The sequence below is a fragment of the Typopeltis vanoorti genome, chromosome 6, assembly GCF_054136105.1.
Source record: "Typopeltis vanoorti isolate ZY-2024b chromosome 6, IOZ_Tvanoo_1.0, whole genome shotgun sequence".
In the NCBI taxonomy this organism is placed as follows: Eukaryota; Metazoa; Arthropoda; class Arachnida; order Uropygi; family Thelyphonidae; genus Typopeltis; species Typopeltis vanoorti.
The window spans coordinates 57347850-57370437 of record NC_143554.1 but is presented as its reverse complement, the minus strand read 5'-3'; the positions used below and the strand labels follow the sequence as shown (position 1 = coordinate 57370437).

The following is a 22588-nucleotide window of genomic DNA, read 5'->3' as shown; positions in this document are numbered from 1 at the left end:
TCCTTTTTCATTGTGTTAGCTGCTTTAGAGAAAGCAGCTAACACAATGAAAAAATTCCTCCACTTCTACCTTAGTAAAGGTGGAGAAAATTTTTACATAGGCAAAAATAAGTCTCACTGTCCAGTTCCCTATTCTGATATTTGCCCACATTACTTTACTTGATACTGTCATTCAAGATTATCCTCTTATTTAGTGTTGAATAGTATAGCTATTCCTTTTCTCTGATTGTTATTGCCTGAATATAACATTTTGTATTTGTCACCTTGAAACATCTCACCAGTTTTTGTCTTTTTTGTTTCCGTGATCCCAATTATGTCAATCTGGTAGTTATCCAATTCCACTGCTAACCCCATTTCCTTGCTATTGAGGCCTCTTATGTTGATAGTGCCAATTTTGAACTCTGGCGATGTCGAGTTGGGATGTGTTTAAAGATTTGTTACAGCCGCTGACTTTTCACTGTTTGCCCTAGTTCCCTGGAAAAAACAATGAGCCCTTGTTTAATGAGGCGATACCCCAGCTGAATGAAGTTCAAGTTCTGTCATGTTGTATCATCGTTTTACACAACGATTTAGGCCAATAAGAATGCAATTTGGTCAGCTAAGTCCCAAATTACTAGCCTATCCTCTTTCATTCAGTATATCCAGGTAGATATCTAACAGGGTGCTCCAAGAGAAGGTAAGAATTGGACATTATGTCAAAAGCCGTGGTTGGTTCTCCACATTCCTTTAAAGACTACTAAGAGAAGGAGGTCTTCTCTTAGTTATAGAGTTTTGACCATTAAGCATCCCAACCAACAGTGAACTTAATACTGAAATTACTATCCTACAATGTATGCATAAGACATAACACGTATAGATTAGTAAGCTCTTTTTAATTTTTGGATATTGAATATTGCTGCCATTTTTAAAAAACCATAACAATCTTTCAGGAGTCACTTAGGGATCAAATGCAGATAACCGGCAGAAGTCCAACACACCACTTTTCAGGAATGTGGAGAATCAACTGGGGAATCTGCCCTAATGTGCAATTCTCACCTTCACGTGGTATGCCCTGTTAGTAGGTATCCACTGAATACTTCATGAAGGATACTATATGAAGAATGATGACCTATGACCTACCAATATGGGATTTAGTCAACCAAAGTGTACTCTCTATTAGCTTAAAACAGAAGTACAAATGATGGTAATGATTTGTATTTCTGGTTTAAGATTTGTCATGCTGGGTTACACTTCAGCATGAGATTTCCTGTCAGCTGAAGTGTAACCCAGTTAAACAAGGCCCAATGCTGTTTTCATCAGAGAACCAGGACAACCAGTGAAAGTTAACTATTGGAACAAACTCTAACTCAACATCTAAAAAAAGTCTGATATTAGATGAACTAAAGATTGTAACCATCTACATAAAAAGTATTAATGGAGAAATCAAACTTGCAGAAGAACTGGAAAGTACCATATTGACATAAATGGCATTTCTGAGACAGACAAAAGCAGGTGAAATCTTATTAATAAATTTAAGATTGTTAAATTCAGGCAAAAGTGATCAAGATAAGGAAAAGGTAGTGATATCAAGCACCAAATATGAAGATATAAAAATTGGGAAACAGTGGTCCATGTTAGAGATCTAAAGAGAAGAGTAGAAATGAATCCCACCAGGCATATGGGAACATTTCGAAAAAATCTGAACAAAAGGGAAAAGCTAACAATAATGGTATTTGCTGGATTGCTATTAGGATACAGACTAATCATTAGTGACACAATGGCACTTCATGCTGGTTCAGAATACAAGAGATACAGAGGATGTGAATTAGGAAGTGATCATCACTTATTTTTAAGTAGGATAAAAATAAATAGTTTTTTAAAATATTTCAAGTTAAACGCTTTTATAGGTAACTTGTAGATGCAATTGTACAAACATTATTCAAAAAAAAATGAAATAGATCAAAAACAAGAACACAAGGCAAACTCTGAAGAAAACATTGATGATTATCTTTGATAGTCCACCACATCTTTGATATAGTGGACACAAGAAGTTAAAGAAGCATTCAAAAGTTCTTAGCAAAGTGAGGCGGGCAAACTTCAAGATATGGAAGATGTCCGATGTCCTAAAAGAACATTTTAGTGCTCTTTTAGTTTAGCTCTCTTACACTGTTCTCTCTTAACAGAGAAAAATGTAATAGAGCTAAGCTATGTGTAAAAGCAGATAAACAAAAGTTATGGGAAGATTTCGATAAGAATAGATAAGATAAATATATGGCAGGGGCAAACTGTTCTGGAGCATCCAGAAAAGCTTAGAAATGAAAGACAGAATACTGTAAAAGGAATCAAAGACAATAAAGGTGATATGAAAACTGAAGATAAGATCAACTTAGGAGAATACTATCTTTGGTCCCACAGTATCAGTTACTGAATGGGAAAAATGTCAGTAATGCATAGAAATCTGAAAAGGTGATTAAATTAGGTGGCATCTTAACGTATCCCTAGTGTTCGAAGAATGAATTAGGTTGAAAGTGAAATGGAAGTGCAACCTCATTAAGCATGGGATCCACAAGAAGATGATGTGGAAAGAATATCGTGAGAATAAGAGTAAGAGGAATTATAAAATATATATAAAGTGCAGACCAGAAAAGTAATGAGTACTGTGTGGAAAGCTAAATCAGAATATGAAAAGAAACTGGCTATGTAGACAAAAAGCAATCCAAAGAATTTTATTGTTATGCCTCAAGCAAAGGAAAGAATGAATTAGGAAGAATAACTTTAGTGAGTGCATATGGCACTCTAGTAGAAGAAGCTAATGAGATTGTTCAATTAATGGGGACTCACTTTGCTAAGATATATTAACTAGGTGTTTGTAACATTGTGAACAGTGCTACTGATACATTTAATGAAGAGTTAGAGGTGCATGAAAATGAGGTTGAAGACCTGTTGCATAACCTGGATAAGAATTTGTCAATAGGGATAGATAGAATATCAACATGTTTTCTAAAGGAATGTTCAACCAAATTGGCTAGGCCTTTCATGTTTGTATAACTTGAGTCTCAGCTCAGAAACACCCCACAGGAATGGATGATAATTCCATTATTATTATTATTATTATTATTATTACATGACAGGGAGTCCAAAGACTCATCGAGGGAGGGAGGGCACCTACTCCCACAACTCTCTGTCTCCACCACTCAATCCACCAACTACTTTCATCATCTACACCAACGCCATCTACTGCCGACCACCACTACTAGTATTTTCACAGACAGTCATAAACATCCATGACCACGGCGGAATTCGAACCCGCAGCCTTTTGGCTGGAGAGCAGATACGCTAACCACTCAGCCAACCAGGCTGACTTTATACTTTTTACTAGGATGGTGCAAAAACTGATGTGTCTAACTACTGACCTATCAGTATCTGATAGGAGATACCAGATACCACACCAGATTTTAGAGTATTGGTAAGAACTTGCACACAGAAATGGGTAGACAAACAAACTGTATGGATTTACTAAGAAAGGTCATATTTTAGAAATCTGCTCATATTTAATAACAATGTTAGTAGAGTTGGATAAAGGAAATGGATACACTATGATACTGTTGGATTTTGCTAAGGCATTTGATAGGATACCACATGAAAGGTTGTTGCATAAACTGGAGAATATGGGAAATATAAACTCTTGACTTGGATCAGTGGATGGTTGAGAGACATATATCAAAAAAAGTGGTATATGGTGGATGTGAATCTGCCAGATTTAAGGTGACCAATGGTGTACTGTGTACTGGTACTTCAAAGGTCATATAGCAAAAGTTGCAGATACAACTCAAGAGGATAACTGTGATGCTGAAGAGAATCTTGACATGCAAGGATAAGGAAGTCATTTCACCTCTTTATAAGGACTTGATGAGACACAACTAGATCATTGTGCGCAGATTTGTCTCCTATGTTCCAAGGGAATAAAGTGGCTATGGGAAGGGTACAAAGAAGAGTTACAAAGATTATATATGGATTATGGGATTAAGATTATGAGGATACATTATGAGTGTGTGGATTACAGACTCTGGTTAATAGGAGAAGAGGGGGGGGTAATATGATAGGTCTATAAAGTTCTGAATGGATGTTATAGGATATTGTCAGATGAAATTTTTCACTATATGGAAGGTCGGGAGAGAACACGGGAGGGGGGGGGTCCATGGAAGTTAAGTTTGTTTGCAGTCAAGAAAGGAGTAAGAGTTAGGTTTTTCTCTCACAGAGTAGTGACTGAATGGAATACTATGCCTCTGAAGTAGTGAGTGCATCTGGTGTCAGTTACCCCCTGGTCCAAGATAATAATAATATTCTAGAAATTTGGAATAATTACATGGAAAGACTTTTAAATGAAACAAGCAATGACAGATGAGTAGTTGAAAAAATTCAAGAATGCAAACAAGAAAGGCAGCTGGAGTTGATGATATTCAACCAGAAATACTGAAATTATAGATGCATGACAGTTTTGAAGTGACTACAAGTGCATAATTCATTGCCTACTCAGAAAGTCAAATTCAAAGGTGATTAGAGTAGAGCACTTATAATTCCCATCCATAAAAAGGGGAATAAAGCTGAATGTAGGAATTACAGAGGAATATTTCTACTAGTGTTCCAGGTTAGATTTATGCAAGCATACTTGAGAAGAGGCAGTGAAAAACTGTGGAAAAGAAACTTAAGAACAAGCTGAGTTCAGGCCAAATAGGAGATTGTCAAAATCAGATTTTCACTTCACGACATGGGAATATAATAAGGAAATGGACAAGTTTTGTAGATCTGGAAAAGGAATATGATAAGTTCCTAGAGAAAAGCTTTACAAAACGTTACAAATATATGAAGTAAACAGAACATAATTCAGAGCAATACACAAATTGCAAGTCAGCAGTTAGATTTGAATGAAATACAGTAAGATGGTTTGGTGTAAAATAAACAAGTAAAGGTACACACAATCTCTGCTCATATTCATTATCTAAATGGATTACGTTATGAAAGGAAGTGGCATTAAACCTGATATTAAAATTGGAGATACAAACTTAGCTCTTTGCTTTATGCAGATGATGATGTATTCCTAAATGCATACAGTGTAAATCTCCAGGGTAAATTGCATGTTATGCAATTGACTAAATTTTTTGTTTCTGATTATCACACCAAATATGCACCGCAGCATATTTGTATGAAAATCAGAAACAAAAAGACCAAAAGTGTGAAAATATGCAGGAACACCGAAAACTTCAGCTGCGTTCTGATCCTTTAGAAGTAAAATATTTTAGCTATTTAAGCACAGTTATTAGTGAAGATGGCAAGTTAAATCTGAACAATAGAATAAGCAGAGCTAGTATGATGGGGTGCCAGCTAAATAAATTTATAAGGTGTACGTGAAAAATTAACCAAAACATCAAACTAACAGTATAAAGACAGTGTTCAAACCAGTTTTAATTATGGATCTGAGAGCTCAGTTAGAAATAAAACACTTGATCAAAACAGTAGCGAAGTTAGCATTTATAATCTGTCTTAATGACATAAATGCAAATATGAAAGTCTAGAGTTTATAGGATCACGTATTCTTCACTCCATTCCCAGATACTTAAACACAAGCGCACGATAATATCATAGATATAAATAATTCATAATCCATTTTACAGTATTGAAAATATTTTTATTCATGCCTATTCTTTCTCTTCCTTATAACTGCTATTCTTTACATATTTTAATAAATCAAGTATAGTAACTAATAATCAAATATTTTCATTCTCTTTAATTACTGTTTTTTAATATATTCTGAAAAGAACATTCCTTTTCACTTATTCCCCTCTCCTCAATGCAGGGTTAGTTAAAATCAAAGAAAATGTTATAAAAAGTGACACATTTGATGACATGCAGGAATGAAATTGCTGGTAATTTTGCTTGCGTCGCCAGATAGCTAGGTTTGCAATGAGCGAGCTACTACTCCGATCTGAACATGTGGAGAGGAAAAGTAATAAACAGGTGTTTCCAAGATATGTAGATTGATTGAGTCAAAAGTGAATTAAAAGATCAAATTGTTAAGCATGATAACATTGGAGTACTGACAAGTAAAAAACTAATTTGGAGAAAAATCGTTGACAGGGATTTAGTAATAATATGAACTTAATCATGTGGTACTGTCATAGTAGCCTGTACACTTTGTGAGTACATATTCAGAAATTGATAATGATGATATCATAATCTCTGTGCTTGCCAATTTGGTTGCATGGATAGTGTACATGTTCAAATCCTACCATAGTCAAGGATGTTTGTAAATGTCTTTATGGAATTTCAGTGCTCCATATAAGAGCAAGGCCGAGTGGCTTGAAAAAGCTCTGTTTTTTCTCAGGAGGTGATGACATGAAAACTGAAGATATTCTAGATGTCTGGAGTAATTACTTTGAAAGATTGCTATATGAAATAAGCAGTGAATAATGCACAGTGGTAGGAAGGATTTAAGAGGAATGCAAAGTGGAGTAATATCAATATTTAAGTTATAAAATGCCATCAGAAACCTCTAAATGTGAAATTGCAGCTGGAGTAGGTGTTACTCACCAGAAATATTCAAATATGGAGATATAAAAGTTTTACAGTGGCTACCAGAGGGTCAAATTCCAGATAATTGGAGTAAAGCTCTCTTTGTACCTATTCATAAAAGGGAGATAAACTGTGAGAATTACATAGGAATTTCTCTACAAAGTACTCCTGATAATATTTATGCAAGCACATTTGGGCAAAGACTAAATAAAATACTGGAAAAGAAGCTTGGAGATGAACAAGATGGGTTAAGACCAAACAAAGATTCTTAGAATCAGATTTTCACTTTAAGACAAATAGGTGAGAAATCATGAGAATGTAACAACGATCTATATTTAAGTTTTGGATTTAGAAAAGGCATATGAAAGGGTGCCAAGAGTAAAGTTGTTCAAAACATTACAGTTATATGGTGTAAATGGGACATTATATTGAGCAATGCATAGTCTATATTTGAGTCAGGTCACAAATTAGAACTGAAGGAGGTACAGGAAGATGGTTTGATATCAAATCATGTGTGTGAGACAAGGATGCACATTGTCTCTACTGTTATTCATCATCTATATGAATCACATAAGATGTTTGATGACATTAAACCTGATATCAAAACTGGCGATGTTAATTTTTTTTTTACTCTTTACTCTGAATTAAGCTCTTTACTTAATTCAGATGATTTTATACTCCCAAATAAATCCATTACATGACTTCAGGATTCCATAACTAAACTGAATAATTGCCATAATAAAATTGGTATGAAAATCAATAATAAAGATTGTTGATTAAAAATACAAAGAAGAATTTTCACACATTTCAAACAAGACTGTGCCTAAGTAGCTGAAACATTTCAGCTATTTAGTATAGTATGAAAATATAAGTAGGTGTGAAAATCAACAATAAAGATTGTTGATTAAAAATACAAAGAAGAATTTTCACACATTTCAAACAAGACTGTGCCTAAGCAGCTGAAACATTTCAGCTATTTGTGTACAATCTTTAACGAAAATGGTGAATTAAATATGAACATACAGAACAGAATTAGCAAAGCTAGTATGGTAGGAAGTTTGGTGAATAATTTATATGGAATAAAAAAGAAATTAGTCAAAACACTAAATCAGCTGTATACAAAACAGTGTTCAAATCATTTTTAACATATGGATCTGAGAGCTGGGTTACAATAAGATATTTGATCAAGGACTGGAGACTACAGATATAAAAGTTTTGAGAAAGATTAGAGAAGTGCATCAATGACAGCATCATATTAAAAACATGGATGTTAGGAAAGAACTTGACATTGTTAGCAATCAAGAATGTGTTAGCAGAGCTAATCTTAGGTGATATGGCCAGTTGAACAGAATGGAAGAGAAAAGGTTAGCAAAACAAGTTTTTTGCCAGATGACAAGAAAGAGACCCAGAGGAAGATCAAGGTGGATTGATACAATAAAAATGCCTTATAAAAAATATATGATCTGATAATATTGAAGTCTTGACAGATAACAGATTAATTTGGAGGAAAACTGTTGATAGCAGTAATCATATAATTTTTTTCATATCATACTATTCAGTACAGGAGTGCTTAAGGGTCAAAGCTGTATAACTGAGAGGAGACCTCCACATAGCCTTTAAAGGAATGCGGAGAACCGACCAGGGCTTCTGACCTAATGTCCAATCCTCACCTTCTCGTGGTGCACCCTGTTGGGTATCTACTTTGATACAGAACGAACGAGGATGGGCTGGCAATTTGGGATTTAGCCGACCAAATTGTATTCTTATTGGTTAAACCAAAATAAAAAATGATGGTACAACATGACAAAATTTCATGCCGGCTGGGGCGTCGCCCGGTTAAACAAGGCCCCCGTTGTTTTCGCCAGGGAACCAGGGCGAACAGCGAAAAGTCAGCTACTGGAACAAATCTGAAAACAAACCCCAACTCAACATCACCAGAGTTAAAGATAGGTACTATCAACGTAAGAAGCCTGAATGGCAAAGAAATGGAGCTAGCTGAGGAATTAGATAAGTACCAGATCGACATAATAGGGGTGACTGAAACAAAAAAGACCAAAACTGGTGAGATCTTTCTGAGCAATAAATACAAAATGTTATATTCAGGCAATAACAATCAAGGAAAAGAAGGAGTAGCCATAGTATTCAACACAAAATACGAGGCTAATCTTCTTGAATGGCAGTCAGTCTCAAGTAGAGTAATGTGGGCAAATATGAGAATGGGGAACTGGACAATGAGACTTATTTGTGCCTATGGTCCCACAGAAGGTTCTACTAAGGTAGAAGTGGAGGAATTTTTTGAGGCTTTAGAAAAAGCAACTGACACAATGAAAAAGGAAAAGTTGGTCCTTGTTGGGGATCTAAATAGTAGAGTAGGAAATGATTGTGAGACATACAAAAATATTTTGGGAAAATTTGGAGAAAAGAGCAAAGCTAATAATAATGGCAAATATCTGTTGGATTTCTGCTCTGGACATGGACTGGTTATTACTAACACCATGTTCCAACATAAAAATGTGCACAAATTCACATGGAGAGAAGAGGCTGGGAATAAGAAAAGTCTCATTGACTATGTTATTGTTGATAGTGATGTTTTCTCCCTGGTGCAGGACACCAGAGTGTACAGAGGATTTGAAATTGGAAGTGATCACTATTTAGTCTTGAGCAGGATAAAATTGAATTTCATTTTGAAAAGAATAACAAGTAAGAAAGTTTTAAAGTGAATAAAAGTTGAGCAGCTCTCAGATGTAAACTGTAGGCTAAAATACAGAAATATTATTGAAAAGAAAATGAAAGAGTTTGAGAACAGGAACCAAACCTTGGAGATTCAGTGGCAAACTCTGAAGGAAACATTGATTGATTCTGCCAGAGAGGCATGTGGTGAGGTTGTGTGCAAAGATAAAAAAATCAGAACTCCCTGGTGGACACAGGAAGTTAAAGAGGCAGTGAAGGAAAAGAAGAAAGCATATCAAAAGTTCCTGGCAAATAAGTCAGCTTTTACTCTTACAGAATACAGAGACAAATGTAAGAAAGCTAAACAGTGTGTAAAACTAGCTAAACAAAAGTCATGGGAGGACTTTGGCAAGAATATAGAAAATAAATATCAAGAAGGTGGCAAAATATTCTGGCGGTTGTTGAAGAAGCTTAGGAATGGAGGAAAGAGTGCTGTAAAAGGAATTAGAGATGATAAAGGTGAAATGAAAACAGGAGAAAAAGATATCCTTGAAGTATGGAGTAATTACTTTGAAAAACTGCTAAATGAAACAAGCAGTGATGACAGCACAGTGGTAAAAAACACTGACCAGGCATGCAGTCAGGAATACATATCCATACTTGAAGTGGAGGAAGCCATCAAAGGCTTAAAATGTGGAAAGGCAACAGGAGTAGATGATATTCGACCAGAAATGCTGAAGTATGGTGGTATGAGAGTCTTACAGTGGCTGCACTGCATAGTTCAGAAGGCCTGGACAGAGGGACGAATTCCCGATGATTGGAATAGAGCTCTCATAGTACCCATATATAAAAAGGGAAATAAAACTGCATGTGAGAATTACAGAGGTATTTCCCTACTGAGTGTTCCTGGCAAGATCTATGCAAGTATACTTGAGAAACGGTTGAGAAGAATTGTGGAAGAAAAGCTTGGTGAAGAACAAGCTGGATTCAGGCCAAACAGAGGCTGTCAGGATCAGATCTTCACTTTACGACAAATAGTCGAGAAAGCATGGGAATATAACAAAGATCTGTATTTAAGTTTTGTCGATCTGGAAAAGGCATATGACAAGGTGCCAAGAGAGAAGCTATTTAATACGCTGCAGTTATATGGTGTCAATGGGGCATTATATCAAGCAATACTTAGTCTTTATTTGAGTTGTAAGTCAGCAGTTAGAATTGAAGGAAGTACAGGAAGATGGTTTAATGTTAAATCTGGTGTCACACAAGGATGTACATTATCCCCTCTGTTATTCATTATCTGTATGGATCACATTATGAAGGAAAGTGGTATTAAACATGATATCAAAATTGGAGATGTTAATGTCAGCTCTTTGCTTTATGCGGATGATGTTATACTTTTAAATAAATCCGCTACAAGTCTGCAAGATTCTCTGACTAAATTGAATAGCTGTTGTAATAGATATGGTATGAAGGTCAGCAATAAAAAGACAAAGACAACGAAAATAGGCAGAATCATTGAGAATGTCAACTGTGTTGTGAATGGAGAACCTGTGGAACAAGTAAAACATTTCAGCTATTTAGGCACGATTTTTACTGAAGATGGTAAATTAAATATAGAAATAGACAACAGAATCAGCAAAGCTGGTATGGTGGGAAGTCAATTGAATAAATTCATATGGAATAAGAGAGAAATTAGTCGAAACACTAAATTAGCTGTATACAAGACAGTGTTCAAACCAGTTTTAACTTATGGATCTGAGAACTGGGTCAGAAGTAAAACACTTGACCAAAGACTAGAGACCGCAGATATGAGATCCTGAGAAAGATTAGAGGAGTGAACAGATGGCATCAATGGCAATATCATATTAAAAATGAGGATATTAGGAAAGAACTTGACATTGTCAGCATCCAGGAATGCGTTAGCAGAGCTAATCTCAGGTGGTATGGTCACTTAAACAGAATGGGCGAGGAAAGATTAGCAAAACAAGTGTTCTCTGCCAGGTTGGCAGCAAAACGACCCAGAGGAAGACCAAGATATAGGTGGATTGATACGGTACAAAGTGCTTTAGACGATAGAAATATAAGATCTGATAATGTTGGAGTGTTGACAAGTAACAGACTGATTTGGAGGAAAATTGTAGATAGGAAGTTAGTAATGATGTAATTTTTTCATGTAGTACTGTCATATCCTGTACACTCCTTGAGGGTACATGGCAGGAATTTGATGATGATGATGATGATGACTATTCAGTACATCCTCTGAGAGACATATCAGGAATTTGTTGATATTGTTGCCAAGCATCCCTAATAAAACAACACCTTAATTATAGTTGAAATGATGCGAGGAGCCTTTAGTAACCTGTTCAACAGAACATAAAAACTTCGAAACAAAGCCAACCAGGGAAAACATGCAACTAACAAACCTAATATACTGGATTCACAGACTAAGCTGCTGTAATTTCAATTTATTAAATTATGGGGAATGGTTATGTTTAACTGAGAACAATCACTAATTTTATTTGCAATTTTAACAAGTTAGTGAGAAAATAACTGCAAATTACTTTTGTTTTTCCATAACTCTTCATGGCTTCATTAATGTCATTTTCATTAAAAGAACTCAGTGGAGTGCTCTTGATGTTCACTGTTTTTGCTAAACTGAACATCAGTATCCATTTAGGCATGCTGTTTTTTTTTTTTTTTTTTTTTTTTTTGTTGTTGTTTTACCTATTTAACTACATTTTTAATTCATTTTTCAATTAAGATTTACTTACAAGCAATACATATAAGGACTGGGTTACAACTAATATAGATATACTAATTAACTGATAATTTTCATTCTGAGTTAAGCTCAATAAACTCAAATTAAGATATAATACGTTCTTTCTGTTTGTAAAAAACTTTCTGGCATTATTTTGTAGTTGGAAAAAAATTTTCTCTTAGAAGTATCCTCATATTCTAGCATATGACTATTTATAGCTAGAGCATAAGAGGGGAGCAAAAACAATAATTATTTACATTTATTTTATTTCAAAACTTATTTAACATTACCTAGGAAAATGCGTCAAAACTAGAGTGCGTTTGTCCTGAGGCATTTTGTCCTTTTCAGCACGAAATTTATCCAACAGCTGTCTTCTCATTGTTTGAAACACAGACCTTAATAAAGTTCTTCCAAAAATCATTGTTGTCTCATAATGAGGCAAGCTGTCACAGAATGCAGGGACATGACAGTAGCACAGCCATCTATAAGAGAAAAAGAATCAGTTTACTTGCATGTGATAAATGCACACACACACGCACACACACCTACTAGATATAGCAGGGGTGGCCACAACATGGTTCGTGAGCCACATGCAGCTCGCATCCATATGTCATGCAGCTCTTCACGCTGTACCAGGAAAAAAAATAAACAAAAATAGAAGGACACAACAAAAAAGAGGAAAAAACAAAATAAAAAAAAAGAGAAGAGGGAGAGAAAAACAGGGTTAATAAAAATTACTGCAATAAAAAGTTTAATTCAAAACACATTAAATGAAGTTTACTTTGAACAATTAGAATAATTTTGATGTTGAAACACAATAATTTTGTTACTTATTTACTAGTAGAGGCCTTCCTTGTATCTATTTTCTTAGTAAACTCCTTAAAATTAGGTGTTTAATTAGTTAAAGCAATTCCTAAGCTCGCTAAATGTTCATAATTTAAAACAGATCTATATTTAAATTTAATAAATTTAAAAGTCAAATATAGTGCTTCACAGGAGTACGTGGTTCCAAAAATGGAGATCAGTTTTCTGGCACATTGCTTAAGTGTTGAATACCATTGGTCCGGAACTTGCTTCCAAAACTCAATTAGCGAACATCCACTTTGCTTCTGTAGCTTCAGTCCTCTTGAAGTTCCAAAAGCTCCAGTTCTGTATCTGCAACATCCATCACAATTGGTTTTGAAATAGGAAAACTGCACTCAAGCACATTCGCGAGGAAAGGATTTTTCAAAAAAGCGAATGTTGGCTTAAGTTCTCGAAGGTCGCAAAATCGATTGTTGAGTTCTTCGACCATATCATTTAATTTGCTAACATAAAATCCCATTTCTAATTCCACTCCTGGCAGATTTGTCAGTGTTTTCTTTAGACATATGGAAGTGATTAAAAATTTTATTTTCCAAGTCTCTCTGGAAAAGTTGCAGTTTGCTTTGGAAGCTTAGCACGGTCTGTGCAAGATCGGTTATTAGTTTTTCTTTCCCTTGAAGTGAAACGTTTAATATCTGTAGATGTTGGAAAAGATCAGTGAAAAATGCCATGTCTAACAACCACTGAGTGTCTTCAAGATGAGGGAAAAATTTCTCCTTCTCTCTAAGAAACTGTTTGATTGGATCTAACAACAACAAAAAAATTGTTTAATGCATTGCTAACTGAAAGCCGCCTTACTAAGCAAAACAATGATACATAATTAGGAATCTCATCACAATTCAACTCATTGAGAAAGCTTTTGAATTATTGGTGTGTTTTAGCACTTGAATGAATAAAATTGACAATTCTTAGAATTACTTCCATTATGCATTCAAATTTAAAACTTGACAACTAAATATTCCCTGTGAATAATGCAACATACAGGTAGGAAACAAGGATATGATTCATCATTCTCAAGGAGCCCTATGAGCCCTTTAGTTTTACTGCTCATAGCCGAAGCACCATCAGTTGAAATGCTGATGATTTTTTTGTGCGATATTGAAGCTTTTGTTAGTGCAACATCAAGAGCTTCTTTGATGTCAGAGCCACATTGTATCTTTCAACGCTATCAAATTCAATAACTCTTCCTTGAAGTCCAGGTCATGAGATACAAATACAAAGCAGACAAATGTAGCTAGTTGTGGTTTGTCCTAAATATATGTAGATTCATCCAAAGCCAGATTAAATGCAGCACAGTTTTTCACATTATTATCACCCTCTCCACTACTATTTAATTCTCCTACTACCACACTACTATGTTGTAAGTTATTTACAATGTCAGCACTGATAATGCAATACTCATTTCAACTGTATGACTGGAGACCGGCATTTGTTCAATCAGTTTGAGTAGTTTTTTATTATCTCGGTCTAAAACTGAAATTATTTGTGCAATATGCTTCTTGACAAATTCTCCTTCCATGTATGGAAGTTTTGCCTGTGCGATATTAAATGCTGAAATAAAACCAGCCTCGGTAGTAACATCAGCCTCTTTAGTAAACATGGACATCAATTTATTCTGACCATGGAGTTGTTCTTTCAAAGTTGAAAGTTTAGTTCACCTCAGATCAGAGCCAAGAGGAAATTCTTTACTAAAATTATTGTGATGTGTCATAATCACACTTGAGATTGCTGGCTTTGAATTGCGCAAGTGTTATTTGGCATATGGCATACACTGGTTTACTTTGTGGTTTCACAAAAAGAAACTCCTCTTCCTACTCTGACCTAGAACTACTGTGTTCCTCTTCATATTTACGTTTTTTATGCGCCATTTCTAAGCACTTGAAAAAGAGTTCGATGATAACAAGCACTGTCAATGGACTCATGCAACAATATGTTGAATGATGCTGATAGATGTGTCGGAAGTGTAACTAATGTGTTGTGGTGGACAGGCATAGCTTCTGCATCCACATCTCCCCACCATCTACCTCCCCCCCCCACACACACACTCACTAATTGCCATACCACTGCATCGGTCAAAGTTTGCGGCTCTTCTAAGTCTTACTGGAATTATTTTTGGCTCCAAACTGAATGCATAGTTGGCCACCCCTGAGATATAGTGTCATATATGCCTGTGAAAATGTGGTTATTTTACAAAAAATGTAAAGATAGGTTGCAAATTGTGTTGTGCTTTGTTTATTTTTTAATTATCTCAAGTGTTAGAATTTTTATTTATTATTATTATTTTTTTTTCTTTTTAACCTAGGATGAGCTGTTATGGTACTACACTAAAAAATGTTTGTCATTGTCACCAAATTTATAACTGGCATGTAAAGAGTGGAACACTATTATTAGTGAAGATGGAAACATTACAATAACTCTAAATTATCGATATAGCATGTGAGTGGTGTCATAATGGCTTATCTACATGGAGCTGGCTGAAAGTATAGCTGAAACAATTAAGACTACAAGAGGCAAGTGTATTGTGAAATGTGTGTTCAGGAGGAAAAGTGCCCTGCTACCTCCATATGAGACTAACTTACATACTAGATAAAATCTGAACCTAGAGTTGGTCAGAGGGGACAAATGTTGCAATGACTGTAGTAAGGAGGTACCTTCATTTAAGGTTAAAAAAAAATCTTGACACTTTAGACAGGAAGAACATGATTCACAATAGCTTTCTCTCCCCTCCCCCATATTTTTCAGTACTTTGCAAACAGTCAAGTTTCTTCTATGACTTCAAGACAATATATGTGTATACCCAGCCTCATTCATGTACACTCTTGGAAAAAATAATTTGAGAACCAGTTAAAATATGATAAATGGTACTGAAATTATAAAATTCAATAATAAATTTAAGTAGGTAATTTTCACAGCACAATGTAACACAACCACCTTGGTCATTGGAGAGATGGTATGACAAAAAGCGTTTGGTCTCCAAAGCAGGGTTCCCAGATTATCTAATCCTTATGCATCAATAGCACAAATATAATACAGGTTTCTTTCCAATACCTAATGGATAGGATAATCATTATAAATAATTTATTATCATATAAGAATATGAAATCTGCACTGCTGTACCATGCAAATTACACTGGACTAAAAACACGATATTTTATAATGCTAAATGAAAAAAAAGATACCGAGTACATATAAAAATATACTATTTACTGAAAAGAATTTTTAGTCATCGTATTGTGAGTTTCGTTTTTATGTGAATCTCCGCAGGTGTAAAGTTTACAACCTTTCTCTCTCTAACACACACACACACGCACGCATGCACGCACACACACACACACACATATATATATACATACACATAGAACATCAAACATAGAATATCTTCATGTCACTTCACAAATACAAAAAAACTATCGTCTATTTAGCAAGGTAATTAATTTAAAAGATGAAACAGATACAAGAATGTAATTTAACAATGAGCAATATGACAGCATTGTGTGATGATATAGACAGTGTGGTCCCAGCTGTCAGTAAAACTCCGATACAGAGCTAAAGTAAACATAATCTGCAAATCCCTACCACTGGAACACATTCTTCTAGAAAAATTCTTTCTAGAAATAATAAAAAAAGGAATAGTATTTAAAGTAGTAAATCTCTGGATTGCAACCTCATGACAAGCATATCTTATTATTATGCATAATAAAATTATAAACAAAATAGTAAAAATAGTAACACCTTCCATTACAGACGACAATTTAATTTCCAAAAAGCTAATTGGAATGGTTTCATGGAAGATCTTGACCGCTCCATAGAAGAAGTCCCTCCAAACCCTCAAGAGTATCCAGAATTCATAAAAATACTGAGGAAAATCTCCACCAAACACAACCCCCGAGGATGCCACACAAACTACATTCCAGGCCTTTCCAGTGACATGCAAGCCCAGTATGCTGATTACTTACAAGTATACAACACCAACCCCTTCTCAGAAAAGACTATCCAAGCAGGAGAAAAATTATGCTCCAAGATGGCAGAGGAAAGGTGTTCCTCATGGAAAAAAGAAATAGAAGCTCTGATATGACCCATAGTAGCAGAAAGGCATGGAACTTTATCAACAGAATCAGGAAGGATTTCACTAAACCATATGAGCATCTGCAGGTAACAGCTAATCAAATTGCTCACCAGCTGCTGCTGAATGGAAAATTCACTAAAAAACACAAAAAATAAGATACTTAGAACCCCAAGTGAGGAACAAAATATGATTAACTCAGATTTCACCATCACTGAACTCAACGCTACCAGAAACCTATTAAAACCTAGAAAATCTGCAGGCCTTGATGATGTCTGTAATGAACAGATTAAACATTTTGGAACCAGGACTAAAGAATGGTTATTAAACCTATACAACACTTGCCTCAGAACCCTAAGGATACCAACTATCTGGAGGCATGCCAAAGTGGTGGCCTTTCTGAAACCAGAGAAAATCCCAACTGAAGCAAAAAATTACAGACCTATATCACTACTCAGCAACCTCTTTAAACTCTATGAATGATTAATTTTGAATAGGCTACAACCCCTAATCGAACCCCATCTTATTGTTGAGCAGGCCGGCTTTAGACCAGGCAAATCCTGCGCATCACAAATTCTCAACCTCACTCAATATATAGAAAATGGTTATGAGCAAAAACTAGACACAGGAGTAGTCTTTGTAGACCTAACTGCAGCATATGATACCATAAACCATCTCATACTCAGAAATATAATATACAGAATAACTAGAGACTATCGCCTTGTCCTCCTGATCCAATCACCCTTGGAAAATAGGCCCTTTTACATGGACCTTGGGGGTAGGAAGAGCTGCTGGCACCACCAAAAAAATGGTGGTGCCAGCGGCTCTTCTCAGGTCTTCTGAGTCTCTCTTTCAGGCATACTTGGAGTTGGAGGGGGGGGCTGAGAAGTTCTGATAAACACCTAGAACAAAAATGAAAGTAGAATGGAGATCATCTTTACAATGAACTTCAGCTATTTTTTTTGATTCACCCTCATCCCTCCCCTCCCACACCCTGTATGATAGGTGTAGTAGGGGTGGGGAGGGATGACCATGTAATATTTTATCTATTTTATATGAACTGTAGCCATGGGCTAAAAAGGTGTTGCGAAGGTCCCTAAGCTCAGTTTCAAGTGACGTGTAATTTGAACAAGCCTTGACTTGGTAATTAAGAGTCTTGAAGATACCATAACTGTTGGGAAGAGAGGTGGTGTGATTGTGTAAATACCCACCAGAATGAGTGGGTTTACTATAGATAGAGGACAATAATGAGCCATTAGGAAGTTGTGTCACTAGAGAATCTAAAAAAAGGGAGACTAGTGTCACTTTCTTTCTCTATAGTGAAGTTTATTTATTTTAGGATGTTGGCTGTTAAGATGTGCCAAAAATCTAATGTGTCTGGACCATGATGTTAAACAGCAAGCACATCATTAATGCAGTGAAGCCAAACTGTTTTTTTTTTTTTTTGTGTGTGTGTGGCTGTGTATTGAGAGCTTTTTTTTAAGGTCACATGGTGGGCAGAATTCATAGTGAAGAATTTATGGAGACACAATGCACATATTAGAATAATTACTTTACTTAACATTAAGCAAGTAACAATTCACATTTCAACCCCTGTATTGAGACCATCATCAGGAAACATATGCATGTACAATATACAAGCTAAATGCCATTGCACTATACAAAAGTAAAATTAATCTAAATGTTTGTTAATCATTTATCCTAGCCTAACCTCTAGTGAGGAAAAAAAAACAGAGTCCGGATTGTCTGTTGCTTTCTTGTTATTTTAGTGATTGAAACTTTGCTATTAATTTTTCTTTGTTCTTAAGTAACTTGCTTTGGCAAGTAATCTGTAATCCTCTCTAGAATATTCCAAATATTGGGATTTAAGTAGCTTGGCAGCTCTGATTTTTGTTGACTGACACATTCACTAATGTCCCTATCAATGACACTATTCTTCTCTTACAAAACATATTTCCACCTGATATCACGGCCCTCTTCGCCAACATACTCTGCTCCAGCTATTTCATGTGGCAAAATAATTTTTACCTACAAAAAGAAGGTAAAGCCATGGGGTCACCACTCCCCCTCCCAATAGCTAACTTTTACACAGAAGAATTTGAGCAACAAGCTCTAGATTCAGCCAGACTAAAACCCAAAGTCTGGCAAAGATATGCTGATGATATTTTCACCATTTGGCCCCACGGCCATGAAATATTAAATACATTCCTAAGCTACCTAACAAATAACACAAAAGTATCAAATTCACCATTGAAATCAAAAACAACTCTCTTCCTTTTCTAGACACTCGTCACATGTCTTCCCTAAACTTACACACACATAAAAATTTGCATCACCATCCAACACAAAAACTAGAGTCATCAGTACCCTCAAACACAAAGCCCTAACAATTTGCTCTGAACCAAGAATTTGAAATCATTAACCAAACATTTATAAAAAATGGCTACAATAAAAAAAAACAGTTCACAAGATCCTCCATAAAAATGCCATTAAAATCAAAAAAGATTACAAGAATACCCTACATTAGGGGAATTTCAGAAAAAATAGATAGAACACTACTTAAGTACAACATCAAGACAACCTTCGAACCCCCCCCCCCAGCAAAATTAAGAAATTTACTTAGCTTCTCAAAGATACTCTTCCATACCTTGCCCACCCAAAGGTTTACAAAATTCGATGTACCTGTAACCTACCTTACATAGGGGAAACAGGATGCACCATCCCAATCAGAAAAGATGAAAACACAAAGCCACACTAAATACCTCCACTATGGTAAAAAACAGGCCTATCAGACCACGCACTCCAAATATGCCGCAGACTTGACTGGTTAGGCACTAAGTCCCTACACTGCACCAAAACTGGTATGAAAGAAAATTCAAAGAAGCTTGTGAAATGCCATAACATCATCTAAATCTGAACAAAAATGATGGATTAATTATTCCAAGAATATGGAAGACCCATCTTCAACCCATATAGCAACCGGAACAACCCCAAACTGAAGAAAATCTTAATACAAAAGGACTGTAGAAATTGTTTAATGTAATGCTGTTTTTTTTCCCCACCAGAGGTCAGGCTAGGATAAATGATTAAGAAACATTTAGATTCATTTTACTTTTGTAAAATGCAACGGCATGTAGTTTGTATATTGTATATATGTATGCTTCCTGATGATGACCTCAATACAGAGGCCGAAACGTTGATTTATACTTGCTTAATGTTAAGTAAAGTAATCATTCTAACACGTGTGTTGTGTCTCCATAAATCCTTCACTATGAGTGTCAAGAGCTTCGATTTCAAAATGCTCCATATAGAAGTTACCTAGAGTTGTGGAAAGAGGGGAACCTATGGCAGTCCCATTTAACTCTCACTGATTGTATAGCCAGCCTTGGCTGAGTGGTTAGTATATCCACTCTCCAGCCAAAAGGCTGCAGGTTCGAATCCTGCTATGGGCATGGATGGTTGTGATTATCTGTGAAAATACTAGTGGTGGTGGGCAGTAGATGGTGTTGGTGTAAATGATGATGGTAGGTGTGGTTCGCTGTAGTTGGTGAATTGAGTGGTGGAGATAGTTGTAGAGTAGGTGCCCTCCCTCGATGAGTCTTTGACTCACTAGAGGTGTCACATAATAATAATAGTTTTCCTTTCCACAGGAAATAACCTACATGTATGGTGAATCTAAATAATTCAATTATGTCAGAAGAAATGCAGCTTGATAAGGTCAAGGGTCTCTTTGTCAAAGATACACTAGTGAAAAGTTAGGTGATATTAAAACAGACCATGACAGTCTAACACAATATTTTATGACTGACTTTATCCTCAAAAAATCTCAAGATGGATGAGTAAAAACATATCACATCCATTAAGCAAAAGACAGGAAAAAATAAAGAGAATTTAAAACATTAAACAAATTAAAATACAGCAGATCCCTGCTTTATGACCCCCACATTTCCAAATGGAAAAAAAAATTTCTATTATGACTATATGAAATGCTGGACCACAGAAGGGAAACAATCAGGATTGATTTCCTTCTCCCAAGGTCACAAACTGGCCATTTTAACTAACTGCAAATTGTTTTTTTTTTTAATCTCAAGTGTTAGAATTTTTATTTATTTATTTTTTTTACCCATTTTAACTGATATGAATATGAAACTGTCACTGAGTCGCTGTGCCCAGATCATATTACAGATGCAGAAGAGAAGTATAAGGTTGAGACGAACTGCTGTAATTTACAGAATTCTCATTTATTGTTCATTTAGTTTAAAATTATTTACAGCAAATTAAATATTTATGCCCTCAAAAATGTCCAGAATGAGGAAAAAGTGAATCTGAGAATATGAATTCCTTAAAGAAGCAGAAATCATTACAAGAAGTGAGAAATTTTCAGCCTTCAAGAATCCAGAATGAAATCGACAGAAAACTTGTTCCAAATGTTCGTTATTCCTGACACTTGGAATACACACTATCTTAAAGAATACAAAAAATATTATATTACAGAGTTATTAGTTCAATATTAGTTAATAATATTGAAACTTATTTCCAAGAACATAACCACAATTCATGACACTCCCTATGGGAAATTAGTGACTTCTCATTTAACAGCAGTCATCCCATGAACAAATTAGGTCATAAAAGTAGGGCTATTATAATAAGGAGAGAGTTAACATTATTTTTTATTATACTGGCAACTCCATGGAGTTCATAGACTCATCACGGGAGACCCTAATTCATCCAGTATTCACACAATATCTATTATACTTTGCTTTGAAATCATTCATAGTCATGGCATCCACAACAGTCTCTGGAAACTTATTCTACTCATTTGCAATGCTTCAAACAAAAAATGTAGTCTTCACATTCTTCCTAACTACACTCCTGCTTATTTTCCAAAGATGACACTGGTAACACCACCAGCTGAAAAATTTCCAATGTATTAATCCTGTAAAACCCTCTAATTTGTATGCTTTAATCATATCACACCTTTTCTGCCTATTAACCAACTTATGTAAATCTTCAACCTATCTTCATAAGATGCATTCTACAGACCTGCCACTATCTTGGTCACTTGCCTCTGAATCCTCAAGAAATCCAGATGACCAGATCAGTGCACAGTGGTCATAACAAGGTCGTAGAGAGAGAGAGAGAGAGAGAGATGTAATAACCAACTTATCTCTGCTTGTCAGGGTGTTCTTCAGTAACCAAGTAATCTAATGAGCTGTTTTAGCTAATTTTTCAATATATCCTCTAAATCAGGCGTTCCCAACCTATGCACCATGGTGCCCGTCGACCAATTTGTGTGTGCTTACAGCTGTTCAACCGTGTGCTATATAGTTTAAAATAATCACGTGCACATCACGCCACAATTCATGGCATGCTACATGACACATGCGTTAATGACACATGATGAGTATTAAACTCATACAATGTGCAACAGTAGCATTACAATTCCGAAAAAACATAATGTTGAACGTCACTTCCAGACAATGCATGCCACTTTTAATACGAATTATCCACTTAAATCTGAAATAAGAACGAAAAAAATAAATCAACTAAAATCGAGCCTGTCTGCCCAACAGTCGGTTTTCACTAGACATGTGGTAACATCTAAAAATGCCACCACTGCTTCTTTAAAAATTTCTCACATGCTCGCAAAGAAGAAAAACCGTTCCAAGAAGGCGAGTTGTTAAA

General features: G+C 35.5%; 1 protein-coding gene across 3 annotated transcripts in view; it reads right to left on the bottom strand.

Annotated features, from left to right (window-relative positions):
* The window catches only part of Gcn5 (Gcn5 acetyltransferase), a 470342-nt gene that overhangs the window by 305391 nt on the left and 142363 nt on the right, over window positions 1–22588 (bottom strand). For all 3 annotated transcript variants that reach the window (XM_090394171.1, XM_090394172.1, XM_090394173.1), the window contains exon 8: window positions 12267–12458. In XM_090394171.1, coding sequence (XP_090250297.1) covers window positions 12267–12458 — 192 coding nt within the window. The remainder of the gene's footprint in view (window positions 1–12266; window positions 12459–22588) is intronic.